Raw genomic sequence first — 19,902 nt, 5'->3', positions numbered from 1 at the left:
CATCTAAGTAGCAAGGAAATGCTACTACAGAGTCTGATAAAACATTGATGTCTCTCTAAACCTTCTAAAATCCTAATCATTATTGATGAACATGACAGAGAGATTTACTATATTGCCTAGTTTTTAAACAGTACATTGCCTTATAAAATCATTATTTTCCCTAGTGGATGCAATTCTCGGCAGGGATGCGAAACTTGGCACCTGTTACCCACTGATGACGGTCCGTCTGCGGCTGCAGGCCGTGGAGCTCACCGCCAGTGTTTTAGTTTGACTGTTAAAAATGTTTAGACAAAAGGTATTCAGAAGCGGGCTGGCTGCTAGTTAGCTAGTGCTAGCATGCTATTCCACCAAGTTTCCATGCTACATAAATAAGCCGCACAGAGTTGTCCCTCATCTGGCGATAGAAACCCTGCTTTTCCCATAGACTGTATATAAGAAGGCTTTTCCCGTTCTGTTAGCTCAGAGCTCCACAGCCTAAGTCCACAGGTACAAATTAGTTTTGCACCAAATGTATCGTCAAGAGTGTTGTGAAAGTCGAGGTTCGCAGATTGGCCACTTTGTGATGCGAGAGAGCACATATGTGAAGTTGCAGTGACAGATTCGAGAGGTTGTAATCACTGAGTTGTGGTTGTGATGGAAAATGAACCAGTAAAAAAAAAGTATACGAGTAAATGTTGCATTATAAGTTTGCAGCTGTCATTGTGTTCATGTAAATATCAATCTACACATTTGTGAATATTTTTTCTGTAACTTCACATTCAGAATACAGGTGTGTGAACATTTTCTACAAGTGCAAATTTCAACTTACAAGTTCAGATTTTTTTTACAAGCTCTCATGTTTTTTTTCTTTGTATGACTTCAAATTCAGATCACAGGTGTGTGAATATTTTTTACAAGTGCAAATAAAATTTTTACAAGTGCAAATAAAATTTTTACAAGTGCAAATTTTAACATACAAGTTCAGATTTTTTGTTCTGCAAGTTCTCACATTGTATTCTACAAGCTCTCCCTTTTTGCACCATATTTACCTTCATAGAAACCCTTTATTAAATGTTGGGCAAAGATATTTATTTAAAAAGTCAAAAGTGACGTTAAGTGAAGATACTATATTATATGATATTTTTTTTTTCTTTTTTAGTAGTAAAGCACAGATTTCAGGAGACAGGGTTGCTGTAAGAGTAAGTGATGCTCATCCAGCACAAGAGGTAAAATAATAAGAAAGAGATTAGGTAGATCAGTAGCAGTTAGTTTCAATGACTCAAATACATGTGTTCAAAGAGCTTAGTCTTTGTTAATCTACAGGTGTATTTCAGTTACACAGCAGGATACAGTCATCATGTATACCTCTTGCAGTTTTGGTGGCTAAGCTGCAGAGGCACACTCGCGTTAAATTCAGTGACATTTATTTCCAGAGCCCTTTCATTAGGAAAAGTAGACTTTTAGATATAAAGAGAGAGAGAGAGAGAGAGAGAGAGAGAGAGAGAGAGAGAGAGAGAGAGAGAGAGAGTGTGTGTGTGTGTGTGTGTGTGTGTGTGTGTGTGTGTGTGTGTGTGTGTGTGTGTGTGTGTGTGTGTGTTTAAGAGCAGAAGAGAAGGGAAAGACTAAACTATCACTCCACAGATACAGGGGTAACAATCACACTTTGGAGTACTTTAGGACTTTGAGCTTGCGTCTCATTGGCCAGGGTCTGGTCCGAATGTTGGCGATGATCTCCTTCTGGTACTGAATGTTCTGGAACATCTCCTCTGGGTCGTTGCTGTCCACCCGTTCATCCTGTTTATCTTCATCATCTGAGGAGCTGCAGGAGGAGACACAGCGGCACAGTAAAAAAAGGGCTCGGTCTGTCCACATCGTAAAGAAGAGGAAAAACAATAAAGTACGTCATCTTAGGGTCTGTATGAAAATGTTTTGGCTGCGGATGGCTGACCCTTATGTTTCAATTTCATTTCACCAAAATTAAACAAAATAAAACATGATCAAGCTACCATTATTACTTAGTTTTGTCCAAGGTTTTTTATTTTTATTTCGTTTTGACATTTTGTTTTCAAATTTAGTTTAGTTTTAATTAGTTTTAAAAGTGGGTTTGCTAGTTTAGTTTAGTTTTCATCTTTTGAAAATGCTTAGTTTTAGTTTAGTTTTTATTAGTGTTAGTCTTTGTTTGTAATATGGGTTATTTGTCAGGGGCAAGATTCAAAAAGGTCAGAAAAAGTATTGTGTAATAATAACTCAACAAAAACATCATACAATTTTATAAATACGTATTCACAATGTATTCAACAATAACACTAGTACATAAAATGTACATATGATGAGCACAAATATGTAAACAGTCTACACAAGATGCTGCACTAAGTGCAAAATGTGTAAGTGACGTGTGCCAGGAAAAAACCTAAATAGCCAATAGACTTAAGAAGACATACGTACATGAACAGGTGTTTTGAACTTTGGTTTGAGTAAAGTGGCAAACTTTTTGAAGTCAATCGACTCACACAGTTGTGTAGACATCCCAGTATCAATACACATATTAACCCACGCTTCCTCCCGCTTTTGGTGTTCCTGCGTATTTACTAACCAGCAGCTAGCCGGTGAAAGCATGCCTGTAGCGTTCTCTGTCCTAAGGTTGTCACCGTCACGCTGCCTGGCCCTGTACCTATACTTCCATGCCCTGTACCGGTGTTAGCTTTTGTTTCAGGGAAAGGGGGCTTTGCATTCTCCTCTACCTTGTTAAGGTAAGCTAGGTTATCCCTTCTTGTGCGCGCTTCTCAAATGTACTTTCAAATTTGTGGGATTTTTCCCTTTAATAAATTGTCCACATAGTTTACCACCTTCCACTGCAAGGCAGTTGCTTTCATCTGACACAGTCATAATCAAATATAACTCTGTCGCTTTCTCCCGACTTTCGGTACTGCCATGATGCCAGATATAACGTTATTTGATCTATAAAAGACATTAACAAAGACGAAAACTAAGGACATTTACTCGATAATTTTATTTCATTTTAATTTTATTTTAGTTAGTTATCGTTTTTTTGTAATGCCTCGTTTTTAATTTTATTTAAGTTAACGACAATGTTTTTTACCACTTAGTTTTCGTTATTTCATTCGTTTTCGTTAACAATTATAACCTTGGTTGTGTCCTACTGAGATGATGTTAAAGCCTGTGATGTTTCAGGTCAGATGTCTGCCTGTCAGAGCTGAACAGCTCCTGTAGTCAGGTGTGCTTTGCAATCTGCGATGCGGCACGGCAACAAACTGTAGCAGCTTGCAATCTTTCTCTCACAGAAATAGACTGCGGTCAAGCTCGCCACCACTTGCATCTCCGTGGTCAAACCAGCCGCTGCTAAAGTTGGAGACAGACACCGGCACAGCAGAGCGAAGTCTCGGTGAGCAGAGCAGACGTATTGTAGAAACAATGTCTGAAATGAATTAAACTGATTTGACCATGGAGATGCAAGAAATATGCACTAATCCAGAATACAGGACCTTCTTCCTGTATTTACTTTCTTGCTCCCACCCCAGACGAAACCGAACCAATGAGAAAGCGCTCCCAGTTTACAAACTCATCAACAGCAAACAAACTATAGGTGTGATAGCTGCCCCAAGCTGTGGAATAGTAAATAGTAAACCAGTATACCTCTGTCTGTAAATGGTTCAAATCCAGTGTGCACTGACTGTGAGCTATGGTCAGCTACCAGTAAACTTGTTTTATGCACGGCTGCTTTGTTTTGTGATGAAGTTGTAACGGGCCGGCTACATTGCACGCATAACGTATACGGAGTGGATGTTCCAAAAATACGCTTCCACTATAATCAATGAAACTGGCTACACCAGGCATAGAGCAGCGCGTGGTGGTGCGTATGCTCTGCGGTAATCCGCTCTACAAGCGTAAAAATAGGACAGTCTTCCATTTATATATTTTACGCGAGGTATGTGCAGCCTTTTTACACAGAAATGGATCATAAAGTGTCTTTATTTCTTTTAAATTAAAACTACCGATATACAGGAAACGACTTAAAGACTGTGTGGTTTTATGAGTTTCTGTTTTTATTTATTGTTTCCTGTCATCTGCATTATTTTATAACGGTGACAGTAGATTGAAGTTTCACAGCGCTGTGCCAGCTACAAAAACTAAAGAAACAATAACAATCCCAAAGCAAAAGCCTGTCGTCTCGCTTGTGACTCACACAATCCTACGCCGTGTGTGCACTGCAGGTGTAGCCAGTTAAAAGATACAGCTATGGAAAGCCAAACAGTTCAAATACACATGATTTCTCAGTAAATAACACTTTAACAACACGTTAACAACACGTTAACAACACTTTAACAACACGTTAACAACACATAAACATGTTGATTTTTCACACATAGACAACACATAGACAACATGTAAACAACGTGTAGTTTTCGTGTTAATTTCACGTGATTTTGAGCCATTTGGCTACTTCTCCAGTTTGAATGGGTGAGTGTCCTAAGTTCCCATTGGCTGCTGAGCAGTAGGGTTAAACCATTTCTGTAAGCCTGGGGGGGGTCGCATACCACTATTTAACATGCAAAGGATCCTCTCATTTCTTCCATTTTCTTTTCTTTGTCATTTCTTCTTTTTTGTGTAGCTTAAAAAAAATTGTTATTAATTTAAATTCAATAAATTTACTATTCAATTATAAATTATTTTCATCAAGATAACATTACCACCTTTTGCTCCACTACTGCTTTTTTGGGGACATTCTAGCTTTAACACCATCCATCAACCTTTACAAACCAACAATAACAATAACCTGTCACACATATATTATACATAATAGTTATATGTTATTGTTGTAAAAGTTGATTACCGTCTACTAGGGGGATGGTTGCGTCATTCCGAAGGATTTTTCTGTTGCATTGCAAGGGAGGCACAATTGAGTGCAGCATTTTTTTCTTCTTTCTTGCACATATTGTACAATGGTTCCTGATTATTTAGCTGTTGTGTCTTTTTTTCTGTACAAGCTTTCTTTATATATTTGCAATTGGCTATTGTGTACATACTATAAGAAATAAATGTTTTGTCGAAAGTATAGTGTAGATAGATAGTTAGATAGACTTTATTAAAGGGTAACTACTGTTTTTTTTACCTGGACCCTATTTTCCTATGTTTTTGTGTGTAAGTGGCTGATGGAAACAACAATCTTTGAAATTGGTACAGTATCAAGTGTGAACGCTGTAACCGGCAGCGACAGACCGGGCTGCAATGTAACCCTATGGGGCAAATGTCCATTGTCAGTTGTCAGATGCTTAAAAAAATAATCTGAGCCTGTCAATGTCAAAACAAGCACTTTTGTGAACGTTAATACATGCTGCACAAATGCCCCTATTAACTTACATTGTAGCTTAATACAAAATAAAAGTAATTTGAAGCAACATTTGAAGCTGTGGTGGAGAGGAGGGCACTGAACAAACTGTTATCTATCATGGATAATCCTTACCACCCTGCACCTGGTCTAACAGCAGAGCACCTTCTCTAAGAGGCTCCAACAGACAAAAGAGATATTCTCACACTTAGATCTATCACTTACAATCTGACAGACCTTTATCGGAGCATACATCTCAACATTGGATAGGCAGACAGAAATAACCAATCAATCACATTCCAATCACTGGCAGTAACAACACTCCCAACACATTCACTTCCTGGGAATTGTGGTTTTTAAGTACTGAATGTACTGTGAGGAATTCCAATAGAAGCCGTACTTGCCCCTTATATGATTGCTAGTCACTTGGAAAATGCAAAATATATTATATGTAAGCCGTTTGAGGAATTTAAGAAGGAACGTGTTTCTATTAGTGTTAAAAACATAACTGTAAAAACAAAAACATATAAATTACTATATTCCGGCTCAAAAGCACAACCCATCAATGTTCCTTTACATTGTAGGAAAAAATCTCCAATTAAGAAGAAGTAGTTCAGTTTAAATACCAATGCAGCAAAAATAAATGTACTGGGTAGGAGTGCTTCCTTAGTGCGGCCTTTTAGATAATACTCTAGAGCCTCAAGATACCTACATTATACTTCATCACATTAAGCCACACACAATTAAATAAAACAGCTTGACTGAAGTGCAACAGGTGCAAGTCTGTTGCAGGAAGCTTAATTGCTTGTTAACCCTGGTGTTGTCTTCCCTTTTGTGTATACGACCCTTCCCCGAAAATTCCCCACCTTCACTAAACCCCTAAAATAAAGCAGCTTACTGTAATTGAGTTGTGAATGCCAAATCTATTTAGGATGAAGAAACAACCTGGCATTGATCACAAAGTGTGTGGATATCTGAATTTTCCCTCTTCACAGTGCAAAAAGACTACATTTATTCAGTGAAGACGCCAGTTGTTTTTATACAAGCTCTGTCATAATGCTTTTCTTTACTAAAGTGGAGATTTATTATAAATATTATTATTTTTTAAGGTGCTGCATATGTGGTTAAGAATATTTTTGTATCAAGAGATAGTACTTGTGGATCTCTGCATCCCAAAGACTAGATTCAGCCTTGCATCAGGACCTGTGTGTGTGTGCTAAGATTAGCAGCCTTATATAGACACGCAGGTCAATCTCATCCATCCTTTTGCAGCCGTCAGGTAGAAAGTTGATGCAATGTCCTGGGCATGGGAAACAGCATATCATCCTAAATCCAAAAGAAAAAAAAACAATGTATGCTACGTAATATTTTTGCTTTGGTCACACATTGGGTCTGAGGGTTTATACAATAAAGATAATCATAAAAATACTGTTTCATGTATTTGTATTATGTAGGCTACTGTAGGCCTATATGATTCAGATTGCTCGGCCGGCGGCAATCTGAAATGGAATGACGCTTATCCATGACAGACGCAAAACCAGGAGGCCAACGAGTCCACTCACCCACCCTGAAAGAGTTCTTATAAAGTATACTAGCATTGTAACATGTTCTGTGGTGGGTCTCTAATGGGAGTTGTAGTTTGAAAAATACCATGGTATATTTTTTCGTAAGTAAAGGTTGGCAGTGTAGAATGCTGGATACACACCGGGGTTTTTCGGGATGGTGAACTGGTGTCATCAGATTTTGAAAATCTAATCGTTAAATAGGTGAAAATAGCTTAGGAACCGTTCGGTATTTATGGAATAGACCACCGGAGGAAAATAGGGGAGGGTCATGTCTTTTTATTTTCTGCTGAGGGGAGGGTCATCCAACATTTTTTAGTCTGGGTGGGGGGGTCACCCAAATTTTTTATTCATGAAAAGAGCAAAATTTCAAAGTGGCTTGTTTGGTGCATATTTATCCATGTAGCTCTCAGTCTCGGCCCCCTAGCAGATGGTCTGACCCCATACGCGGAGTTTGCTGGGGGGGCAGGAGGAGCACTGCCCCCTGGTGGCTCAAACGGGTAATTGCATTGTTTAAAAAATTTGTGGAATAATTACATCTGGCATGACCAGATATTAAATAAATATCTTAAATAACACAAAACAACTAAATGGTGATAGGTAATACATCTGATTTCATATACTGCTTTGGTAAAAAAAATGATTACCTGGCTGACGATGGGAGCAGCAGGACGCAAAAAAACGAAAATTACTGTTGCACTAGTCTGGACATCTTGCCGTGCCAACCTTGCAATAAAGGTTTCCTAAATGCCATGTATATAAATGTGATGTCAGCTTACTAATTGATTGCAGGTTTTGTGTAGATTTGGACTTTTATACGTTTATTCCACTTTGTTTAAATGGCGAAGTGGAGAGGTCTCGTATGTGACGCTCATATCGGCCTTGCTGGATACACCGTATCATTTACCTTTTTGTGGATCTACTGATCGCTGTGGATTACTTTTTTTTTTGTGTCATTGGATTACGGCAAAATACGGATCTTTTTTTCTCAACGCATCTTAACGTTTTATGGTGAGTTTGGCGGGGCATCTCAACAGACTGGAGGTCCAACACTGATTGTTCACTGTTACATTTTAGTTGAATTTAAGCATCTGTCTATTGCGTTTCAAAACAGCCGTGCCGCGATTGGATTTCATAAGGGCGAATTGTTAAATTGTTACAATGTAACTTAAAAACTTTAAAAATAAACATATGTGTTTTGGAATATAATGTTCAGCTTCGGCAGCTTTACCTATGTGCTGAAATATACACTGACGATAGTGACAAGTCCATAGCAACCAGTGTTGAATTGGTTATATCCCAGCGTCCTTTGCTGAATGGTCTCAATGTTTTATCATTTTATTTCATATGAATACTAGTTTACTAGAGGAGTAACTTAGTATTTGAAGTAATGCAGTAATGCATGAAGTGTGGATTTAGTTTCCATGCTTATTGTGTTTCCACAACAATGTTAGTAAGTAAATCTACTGAAATGGCCACCACACCATAACAGAGGAGTGGGATGTGTAAGATGAGAATGCGAGGTTAACTCCTGTACATCATGGCTGTAAAAATCAAATGGTATCTGTACTTCTTTGCTAAGTGCAAACTTGCACGCGAGGGGAGGGTCATGCCTTTTTTTCAAATCGTTTTGGAGGGTCATAGGAAAATTATTACTGACGAGGGGAGAGTCACGTCTTTTTAGGTTAGAGGTCACAAAACTCCTCCGGTGGCCCCTTAATTAAATAACAAACAGTCCCTTATGAGGTACTGTCACATATATGCAATATATGGTTAATATTCATTTTCACCCATTTAACAATTAGGTATTTAAAATCTAATTACACAAATGTATTTACCATTATATTAAATTCCATAAATTACTATTAATTCAGTATTTACAACCGCAGCCAATCGTAACACTGTTTCCCCTCCCCCACGCATTTGCAGCCCCCTTGAGAGCTGCCCATGGCTGCGTGCTTCAGCCCGATCTGGTGGTGGCAAACCGTGCAGTACTGCAGCTATGTCAAGTCGGTCAAATCGACAATACATTGGTGTATTGAGTATTGATTGACCGATATATCGGGCTGATATTTGCGTTTTTACGTGTATCGGCATTGGCCGATACGCGGCTGCTGCGTTCGCCGATAGTTTTTTCCCGGCATTATTTACAGACAGGCGTCCACAGGCAGCTCTGTGTTGCTGGAGATGCTGCAGTTCACGTGCAGACTGTCGGTACACGATCCGTTCTGCCTGCACGATCCGTTCTGCGCATGCGCAAAATGTTCGCGCATGCGCTGTTGTACGAGGATTTACGACACTGCACGATCTGTCCCACGCTTCCGGTCGACAGCCAAGCTAACGTTAGTTTAGCTAACAGCTAATTCGGCTAACCGCTAGCTGATTGTAGCGGTCTGCCGTTAGCCTCCACAGGCAAGCTAACGTTAGTTTAGCTAACAGCTAATTCGGCTAACTGCTAGCTGAGACAGCATGTAATAACTTTAAAAGACCCTCAAAATAAAACGTGAAAATAACCGTTAACATATATAACAGCTGTTACGTCAGTTCTACTTTACTTGTGCTCATTTAAAATACAATCACTCAATACTTGTCTTTATTGTTATTACTGTGAAGTCTTAATTTAGCTGTAGCCTGCTTTTCCCATTACGTTTGAGTTAACGTTATTTTAGACTGAATCTAGCTGTCAGCTAGCGTTTAGCCGAATTAGCTGTTAGCTAAACTAACGTTAGCTTCCCGGTGGAGGCTAGCCATAGGCTAGCGTGGAACAGATCGTGCAGGTCGTATCCTCGGTAAAACAGTATTATCTTGCGCATGCGCAGAACGGATCGTGCAGGCAGAACGGATCGCGTACCGGCACAGACCATGCACTGCCCCTCCCCCACTAGCAGAGTGCTGGAAGCCTGCTCTTCAAGACAATGGTAAGTTTTAAACTTTCAAAGCATCTTTTAACTGTTTGACTTAGCTGAAATATTGCCCTACACTTTGAAAGTGGAAACACGTTGCTCTATATGTGCTTGCAACTATAGCAAATGGAAAATGCGAATGCCGAATGCCTCGTCTATAAAACTGCTTGCCATTGTATTTAGGGAGCTGCAAATAGCTAAGTTGTAGGCTATCCGTAGCTGTTACAAACACTGGTCATAGGATTAAGTAACGCTGATGTTGTTCCGTGGTTCCGTGGTATTTGTGGGAGTTTTATTCAGCGACCACCTGGCTGAGGTTTGGACGTGTGTGGTGTGTGTGTATCTCCGTCTCTCCCTACTTGGAGCTGGGCGGAGTTGCCATCGCAGTGATATCAGAGTGCACAATTTGTTGCTTAATGTGCATCTGACATCACGTTATTTTCCTCTGCTGATTTATGTTCTGTGGTTGACAAATCTGGCAGCTTCTTTTACATTTTCGTTTAGACCTACTAGTGTGTTGTCTTTGCATATTAGGCGGCATAGTAGCCTTAGACATGCTCATTTTATTTTATGTAGAAAAATTGAAACCATGGCAGTCTTAAATTACAAATCAAGGACTTTATTTCAATGGCTACTTTTCAGGTTTATTGTTTTCTTAAATTATTTAAATGTGCGGCAATATGATTAAAGGGATGAGGCTCATCGAAATACCTGATCTCAGCTGCAGTGCTCACACACTTCAGCTGGTGGTAAATGACGGAATCAACAGCCAGCGAGCAGTGATGGAAATTGTTGCAAAATTAAAGTCTTCTGCTACCCATTTTAACCATTCAATACTGGCCAAACAGCGTTTGAAGGACATTCAAAAAGAACTTGACCTCCCCCAGCACAGAATAATCCAGTCGGTGCCAACACGCTGGAACTCCACTCTTCACATGTTGGAGAGCATCCTGGAGCAGAAACGGGCACTTACTATATATGCAAGGGAACATGGAAAGATATCAATTTTAATAGCAGATCAGTGGACTCTTCTGGGCAATTTGATTGACACACTGAGCCCACTTGAACAGGTAACACTGGAAACGGGAAGATCAGACTCATCAATGTCGTGCATAATTCCCAGCATCACCGTCCTAAAAATGCTACTTGAAGTTAAGGGTGCAAAAGCAAGGGGCATCAAAACACTCCGTGACGCTATGCTGGACAGTTCGGCAAGGTTCGAAAAAGCAGACAAGACCAAATGCTTGGTCCTCGCAACACTGCTAGATCCTCGTCATGCCTTGGCACCAGGCACACTGAGCAATGCAAAAGACTGGATAAAGGATGACCATGCCACTCTGTCTGAGGCTAAGAAACGGAAAAGGGCTTCCTCAGACGATCAAGGCCTGGATCCAAAACGGATAAGGGTGGAAGAAGAAAAGGAGGAAGACGCTTGTCTGTCTGACATGCTTGAACAGATGTATGCCAACCTTCTGGGGGCAAACGGACCACCCTCTGAGGAGACTGATGATGAGGAGGAGCAGGTTTTCACTCAGCAGCTGGATCAATACCTACGGGAGCCGTTGATCGACAGACAGACAGGCAAACCACTTGCATGGTGGAAACAAAATGCATCCCGCTTGCACCTTTTGGCACCACTCGCCAGAAAATTTCTCAGTCCACCCCCCTCCTCTGTTCCCAGTGAGAGGGTATTCAGCGAGGTCAGCCAGATATATGAGAAAAAGAGGAAGAGGCTGACGGGAGAAAATGCAGAGCGTCTCTGTTTCCTCCATTATAACCTGCAGCTCCTAAACTGGGAATATTAAGAACTTTCAGTGAGTAGTGTGTGGGGTAAAGAAGTGGGGCAATGCGCATATTATGCACAATTCTTTTTAAGTTGTTTTTTGTTCAGTATTGCTGATTACATTTTCCTTATCTTAGGAAAGCCATTTGCTTTACAAGAGATTAAGTTAAGTAAGTGCACTAAAACGTAGGCCTAAGCATTAAATACTAGGTTGTAAATAGTTGGTTACATTTAAAATGAATTATAGTACAGTGTGCACTTTATTATGCTGCTTGCTTGTTGCTACTGTGTGCAATAGTGTAATTATTTTATTTACAAATATTGGCTCAAGAAAATCGGCAGTCCGTATCGGCCATCGGCTAAGGCTGATGAAAAAAAATCTGTATCAGCATCGCCACTAAAAAATCCATATCGGTCGATCCCTAGTATTGAGCAACAGATTTAACAGCATAATTAATCGTATTCAAGAGAGACAGGGGCAGCCGAGTTCCTCTTCCGAGAATCTTGTAGAAAGGTTAAGTAACGTTACTTCTAATTAACGTTAGCTGGAAAATATATGTAATGTTAAGGACCCCACTGCACAATGTGGTTTACAACAAGGTTAAAGTTTGTGTTATGTTAATTGAGTCTCCTAAAACCAACTATAATAAACCATTGACAGAGTAACTTAAGTCATGTTATAGATTTAATAAAATATTCCGTGGCGTCTCAGTTAATTTGTATTACATACAGGTTGAGGTCTTATAACATTAATACATGTTTGAAGTGTGTGTGCTGAAGTGTTGGCTAACATTAGCATATTTAGCAAGCTAACTTAGCAAAAATGCCATGTGTGGAAATGACACGTGGGATAGAAACATTTTCAAGCACATAGCACGGCCAGCAGCACGGCTGGTATGCTTCGTGAGTTTATTCAGTAAGCAGAGAAGTGTAAAAGACCGGTCCACAGTCTGCGCTTCTTTTCCTAGAACTTGTATTTCTTTCAGAGGACTTTAACTTTAATAAATCCATATTCTTTGATCTTATATTGATAGTCTTTTTTACATTACATTACATTACATGTCATTTAGCTGACGCTTTTATCCAAAGCGACTTACAATTAAGTGCTTTCAACTGTGAAGGTTCAAACTCCAGACCACAAGTAGTAAGTGCAAATACAGTAGCTTTAAATAGGCAAAGCTACAAAGAGACATATGAAAGTGCAATTTTTTTTTTTTTTTATCCGAGGTGTAGTCGGAAGAGATGTGTTTTTAGCCTTCGGCGGAAGATGTGTAGGCTTTCGGCCATCCTGATATTGATGGGGAGCTCGTTCCACCATTTGGGAGCCAGGACAGTGAACAGTCGGGATTTCGTTGAGTGATTAGTTCTTCCTCGCTGTGACGGGGCAGCCAGCAGTTTGGCTGATGCAGAACGAAGTGGGCGGGTTGGGGTATATGGTTTGACCAAGTCCTGGATGTAAGCGGGTGCTGATCCGTTCGTGGCCCTGTACGTACACTGAAAAAAGTCTAACATTGCTGTTGTTCGTTTAATGTGTATTTTCTCGTTGAAATAGCTGAAAATTATTAGTTTTTTCATTTAATGTAAACGTTCTAGTTTATGTTTATGGTTGAATCCATTTTCTTTACATGGATACAATATAAATTGGCAGCGGGACATTAAACTGAATTTATTCATTTGATCAGAGCATTTTTATTAGATCTGTTGAAATTCTTGAGAAGCCAAACCCACGACACGCGTTCGTCCAATCAGCTGCCGGTCAGGGGCGTGGCGCATCAACCATGGATGTATGACGTTGCGACACCACGCTTCAGTCGTGTCGGACATATGGATTTCTACCGTAAGGCTCACACCTGAATTATAAAATATATGTCCCGGTAAATTCACCATGGGTACTGCATGATGTCTTAGGAGTTGTTCTACTATTCACAGCTCCATGATTTGTCTTCTGATGACATCAATAGTCTCGTTTTGGGTGTTAAGCTGAAGCAGACTGTTTCTCTTCAAACATTTGAAACAGATGTTCAGTGTTATCAATTTATTAAACAATAAATATAAATGTGTTCTAAAGGAAAGTGTTCTGATTAGTCATTGATCAAAATGTATTAAAATCAGTTTTTTTCAAATTTGATTTACTATACGTTTGAAATAATGACAAGTGTTAGTTTTTTATTTGAGACAACCTAAAATAATTAATTTACTCGGATGTATAAATAATTAGTTTGACCCAACCTTTAAAAAGTGGTTGCTTGGAGTTAAACTTTTCAGGTTAAACTAAATTAAATTATTTACTTTGAGTCAATGTCAACTATTTTGTGTGATTGATTACTTCAATTTTTTTAAGTTGATCCAAGTTTTTTTTTTTTTCAGTGTAAGTACTAGTGTCTTGAAGCGGATGCGGGCCGCAATTGGTAACCAGTGAAGAGAGCGGAGGAGAGGTGTAGTGTGAGAGAACTTGGGGAGGTTGAAGACAAGTCGAGCCGCTGCATTCTGAATGAGCTGCAGGGGTCGGATGGCACATGCAGGCAGGCCAATCAGGAGGGAGTTGCAGTAGTCTAGAAGTGAGATGACTAGAGCCTGAACCAGAACCTGAGCCGCCTTCTGCGTTAGAAGGGGACATATCCTTCTGATGTTATGCAGCATGTATCTACACGATCGGGTGGTTGCAGCAATGTTAGCAGTGAAGGAGAGTTGGTCGTCAAGTGTTACACCCAGGTTTCTAGCAGTCTGGGTGGGGGCAAACCACAGAGTTGTCTATTGTTATAGTCAGGTCTTGGGTAGGAGAGCCCTTCCCTGGAAGGAAAAGGAGCTCAGTCTTGTCGAGGTTGAGTTTCAGATGGTGTGTGGACATCCAAGAAGAGATGTCAGACAGACACGAGATACGTGCTGGTACCTGAGTTTCAGACTCAGGAAAGGAGAGAATTAGTTGGGTGTCATCTGCGTAGCTGTGATAAGAAAAGCCGTGCGACTGAATGACAGACCCGAGAGAGTTGGTGTACAGAGAGAAGAGGAGGGGACCCAGGACTGATCCCTGAGGAATGCCAGTTTTAAGTGGGCAAGGTTCTGAGCTAGATCCTCTCCAGGTTACCCGGTAGGTTCGGTCTGCCAGGTAAGATGTGAGCAATGAGAGCGCAGAGCCTGAGACACCCAGATTTCAGAGTGTCGAAATGAGGATCTGGTGGTTCACTGTGTCAAAGGCAGCAGAAAGATCCAGAAGGATGATAATGGAAGAGAGAGGTTGTTCTAGCGATGTGAAGCTGCTCACTGACAGCAAGGAGGGCAGTTTCTGTTGAGTGGCCAGCCTTGAAGCCAGACTGGTGGGGATCAAGAAGGTTGTTCTGGTGGTGATGGGTAGAGAGTTGACTATAAATGGCACGCTCAAGAGTTTTAGATAGAAATGGAAGAAGGGAGACGGGTCTATAGTTATTTACATCAGAGGAGTCGAGTGTTGGTTTTTTGAGCAGTGGGGTCACTCTTGCCTCTTTGAGAGCATCGGGGAAACAGCCAGTTGACAAGGAGATGTTAATGAGATGGGTGAGGAAAGGAAGGAGGTCAGGAGCAATGGACTGGAGAAGGTGAGAAGGGATAGGATCCAGGGGGCAGGTGGTTGGGCGGGCAGAGGTAATCAAAGTAAGAATTTGGTTTGGAGATAAAGGGGTGAAAGAGGAAAGAGTACTGGATGTGATGGATGGTAAGGTGATTTCAGGAGATGTGGTTGAGAATGAAGAGCGTATGTCATCTATCTTTTTTACAAAGTAGTTGACAAAGTGACAAAGTAGTTGACAAAGTGACAAAGTAGTTGACAAAGTGATTCTTATTTTTTAGGTCCTTTTATTGTCGTTAGCTTATTCATTTTAGGTCCTTTTATTGTCGTTAGCTGTGATGCTAAAGCAGTTTTAGCTTTCCCATGATGCTTTTGAAAGTTTTTGAACAATCAGAGGAGTTGCTTTCAGGGCCCGTGAAATAAAGTGGGAAAAATACAAATTTGACCGACCCACAATGCTGTAATATATTGTATTGATTTTGGCTTTTTGAATTGATAGACATTTTGAATTGAGACATTTGAATATAGTGCTTACTGCTCATATGCCTATATGTATTTAGTTGGACAAATTGGTAAATTACATTTGAGAAATCCCCTTGATTATGTCTGATATTTTTGCCAGGAGGACAGCACGAGTAAAAGTTAAATTAGTAATTAGTAATTTTGTTAGCTGTTGCCAGATCTTGCAAGAGTTTGTTCTTGAGACAAAAAAATGTATTTTATCGGTGTCCTGTATAAAAATTTGATCGGTATAGGGATTCTTGGGGTCTCTAGAATAGGTTTACATGCTTAGATGTTCAAAAAATGTTTCTTATACTGCCCATTGTTGCAGTGCTTCCACCTGAAACACTAGGTTCGAGATGAGTTGCGTCTCGCCTGTAATGTGGATGAGAACAGGCGGTAAATTTTACGGTACACTGTCAAGCCCTGACATGATTTTTTTTCTATATAACTATACATTCAGTGGAATTGATAGACACCGCTCATTTAAAGATGGCATTGGGTATCAGCAGGTCAAAATAAACTGGAATAAGCAAAAGTCAAATTATGCAATATTATGCATAAAGACATTTATCTAACACAGTTGGGTCATTTTGAGCATGAAAACCAATGGCCATATTTTTTGCATTTAAAATTAAAAATGAAACATTCATTTTTAGTGTGGTCTTTTTTTCAAGGTGTAGTTTATTACTGAAACTGCTATTATTATTGCTCTGATCTGTATCAGTGTGAAGTTTTGTTTTTGTAAAATCACATTCAGTGAATGCAAAAGACACAAACTGACCTAGGCGGTTCAACTTGTCCTATTTATTGAGGTATGAACGTCTTTCTGATGCAGAACTTGATGAAGTGGTTCGGCAGATGGTTGGAGAAAATGAAGAGATGGGAGCTAATTCTGTTTGGGCCAGATTAGCTGCTATGGGTGTTCGTGTGCAGAGAAGGCGTGTAAGAGAGAGTTTGATTCGAGTGAATCCAGCTGGAGCTGCATACACTCACCGATTGCACAGGAGAACCTACAGTGTTGCAGGTCCCAACTCGCTGTGGCACATAGACGTAAATCACAAGCTCATCAGGTATATGCGGGTGATGAATGAATTCTAGTGAGAATAAAAAACTCTACAGTGCAAGCTTTTCACTCACTTATGCGTGTCAATATTATGCATGCATATGTAAAAAAAGAAGTGGCCATACCGGTGTGAGGTACTTGTGGATCTGATTAACTTTGAGATCAGAATAAACAAGCACATATCCTGCACAGATGTATATTGTTAGGATAAGTTAATGCTATTTTTTTGTATAGTGTTTTCCCAGTCTATTGAACTGTAAACAGGTGTTATAAATTCAGGTGTCTAATTTCCTGTTATGTAACTTGTAATTATGAGAAGATGATTGCTGTGTGTCTGTTTTGTATTATATTACTGATTCATCGACATTACAGTAAATAGCAAATCATACTTTAAATGCACCCCTACATTTCTGGCAGGTGCAAGCATAGAACCCTGAATGTATTATGTAATCCTAACGCAGAATACAAATAACCTCTTTTTGTTTCATTTTTAGGTGGAGAATAGTGATCCATGGTGGAATATGTGGCTTCAGCAGACTGGTTGTGTTTTTGCAAGCTTTAGACAATAACAGAAGTAGCACAGTGTTTGATCAGTTTGTTCAAGCCACTGCTAGTTATGGGATTTCAACTGTCTTGTCTAGTAGCGCTAAATGGACAAAGTTGAGGATTCAGAGATACAAAATGATGCATGCACTAAGGTAAAATATTAAAAACAGAATTCCAAAACGAGGTTGGAAGAACAAAAAACCTACCTTTTGACTTCTCACAAGGCAAACAGAAATAACATGTCACCACCTTTCATCTTCTCTGGGCTATAATGTATCCTATGCAGCATCTTAAGTGACTTAAATCATAGATTAATTTGTGTTTATGACCTTTAGGAAAGAAAAACTGTATATCCACTGCACTTCTTTGATTGCATTGTCTGTATTTTGTGATGTATTTGTAATACATGCTGGGTAGATTTTAATTTGTAGAAGAGCTGTTTTAGTGACTTGAGTAGAGTTAATCTGATGTTGTATTTAAAAGTATAAATAAAAGGCAGGAGGCAAGGACAATTATATTTCTGAAGCATAAATGATGAGAGTTCCATCCATCCTTCAAATAAATGAGATACTCTGGGCCAGATGTACGTACATTTGCGAATGTAGCTTTATCAGCGCCATGGCCAACCCGCAGAAAGCGCACACTGTGATACTTCAGCTTACATCGTATTTACCAAACCTGCAGTTCATCGGGTAATCAGCGCCTTTCTCCGCCCACTATACCATAAATTGTGCTGTAGCAAAGCGTTAAGTACTTGTGCTATGATATGGCTGAGTGCAGACTGCGACATTCCCACTGCTGATGCTCTGTTTGAAATGATCCTGATGCCAATATTTGTAAACTGCTGGAATGGAATGTGAACGCTGAGTCGGAGATTCAATGTCATCTTTGATTTCTTCCAGTAACTGTAATATCACATGGCTGCTTAATCTGCAACGCTTAATGATTTCGTGTTCACTCAACTGAAAAAGTGTGATCCTTGTGGCAAAAATCTTTTCAGTTTGTCTCCTTGGCCTATGGCTTCGTCTTGCTCGGATTACTGCTGCCATTTCACCAGGAGGCATATGCGAGGAAACCCGCTTCCAGGTTTACACCTGCTTTTAAGAGGCGGAGAATTTTCACCGCAAAATAGAGGCACGCTTTCACAGGCAGCTTTTGTACATACCGCAGAATACATAATTAGGTGCACTTTACGCTTCCCCTCCCATCTCTTTATGGGAAACTCCCACTTTCCCCTTAACCCTCCCGTGAATGCATATGCATGACACGGAAAAGCGCAATTTGCCATTTTCAGTTCCTGCGACAGGCAGTCTGCGCTTTTACCTCAGTGCGGCCTGTTTGTACATACCTCGCCATGCTTTTACGCGCACGTTGTGAAACAAATACGCCTGCAGTGGGCGCAAAAGTGTTAGTACATCTGACCCTCAGTAACCTCTGTAGCATGCCATAATTCAAACACATCACCATTACAAATAGAGAAACTGTTTTTTTTCCATTAGGGTAAAGCAAAATTCACAGCTGGTTGTGAGCATTTCCAAACAATGTTCAATGATCACTCGATTAACTTTGATAACATATGAGCTCCATTATCACCAAGTTATTAAGGCTGGGTTTAAAAAAAAAATCAATTTTCCGATTTAAATTGATCTACATTTGAATAATCCAATACTGATTAATTAAATCCCAAAATCGATCTTTCAAGAGGCTCCGTTTTAAAGCCAGAGTAAAGAAATTGGTATCATATGAAGCTAGATGACCTAAAGAATCCATGTCATGCTAAATAATGCTCCAAATTTAGGTGAAATATTGGCAAGGGAAAAACTGCCATGTTGACAGATGTGTGGCTTTAGGTATACCGTCTCTGTATCACACAACCTCTGCACTAAAGAAAGCACTTTTTCTGTCTCTATGTAACTGATTTGAGGTAATTCTGTAATGAAAACTTTAATATTTTTAATAATGCAGCAGGTTAGAGGGTTCCTTGTACAATTTACAGCATTAGTTATCTTAGAATCTCTGAAATAGCCCTAATCAAATCGATATTGAATCAAATCAAATTAGAATCGAATCAGTGGCAATACCCAGCCGTACAAGTAATTGTCGGTATTAAACCAAATGATTGATTGGCATTACAGTGAAAAGGTGGAGTGATACACGGATTTCACTGTTTATTCGCAGAGTCAAACTCTTTGATAACCACTTCGGATTAATGAGCTGAGACTAAATTCACAAAGATGACCAACAGGTCAGAATGTCCCTGGAAAGCAGTCAATGTATGCACATAGGAAACTCTGTGTAGTCTTGGCTGATGATTAGATTAAGTAAAGGACTAATTGTATAACCTGCAGGATGTCATTTAAAACTCAGAGAGATGACAGCCATAAATAATGAGGCAGACAGAGACAGAGAGAAAGAAAAAAGCAGAAAGGCTTCCAAAAAAACTCCTGATAAAAGGAAGCTAGATCAAATGGAAAAAAAAAGAGTGAGCAGACTCACCCCTGCTCCTGGTAGGCTGAATAAATCCTTCTGGAATTCTTCCTGATACTTTTGTGTCTCTTGGCTGCAGACAGAGACCTGCTGCTGCCAACCAAAGACTCAGACACTGTACTCATGCCGTCTCTCTCTGCTCAGTGTGTGCAGTTCAATGTGTGAGCCCACACTGCATGCTTCTCAG

The 19,902-nt window shown here is 39.9% G+C and overlaps 1 protein-coding gene across 2 annotated transcripts in view; it reads right to left on the bottom strand.

Annotated features, from left to right (window-relative positions):
• LOC116050770 (transmembrane channel-like protein 3) overlaps positions 1-19,902 on the bottom strand; it is a 67,128-nt gene extending 47,226 nt beyond the window's left edge. For both annotated transcript variants that reach the window (XM_031300994.2, XM_035999853.1), the window contains exons 1-2: positions 19,725-19,902; positions 1,652-1,798 (exon numbers count right to left, since the gene is read on the bottom strand). In XM_031300994.2, the coding sequence (XP_031156854.1) occupies positions 1,652-1,798; positions 19,725-19,840 (263 nt within the window). In that variant the 5' untranslated portion in view covers positions 19,841-19,902. The remainder of the gene's footprint in view (positions 1-1,651; positions 1,799-19,724) is intronic.

Source organism: Sander lucioperca, chromosome 3 (genome assembly GCF_008315115.2).
Source record: "Sander lucioperca isolate FBNREF2018 chromosome 3, SLUC_FBN_1.2, whole genome shotgun sequence".
Taxonomy (NCBI): Eukaryota; Metazoa; Chordata; class Actinopteri; order Perciformes; family Percidae; genus Sander; species Sander lucioperca.
This window is presented reverse-complemented; position numbering and strand designations above follow the sequence as displayed.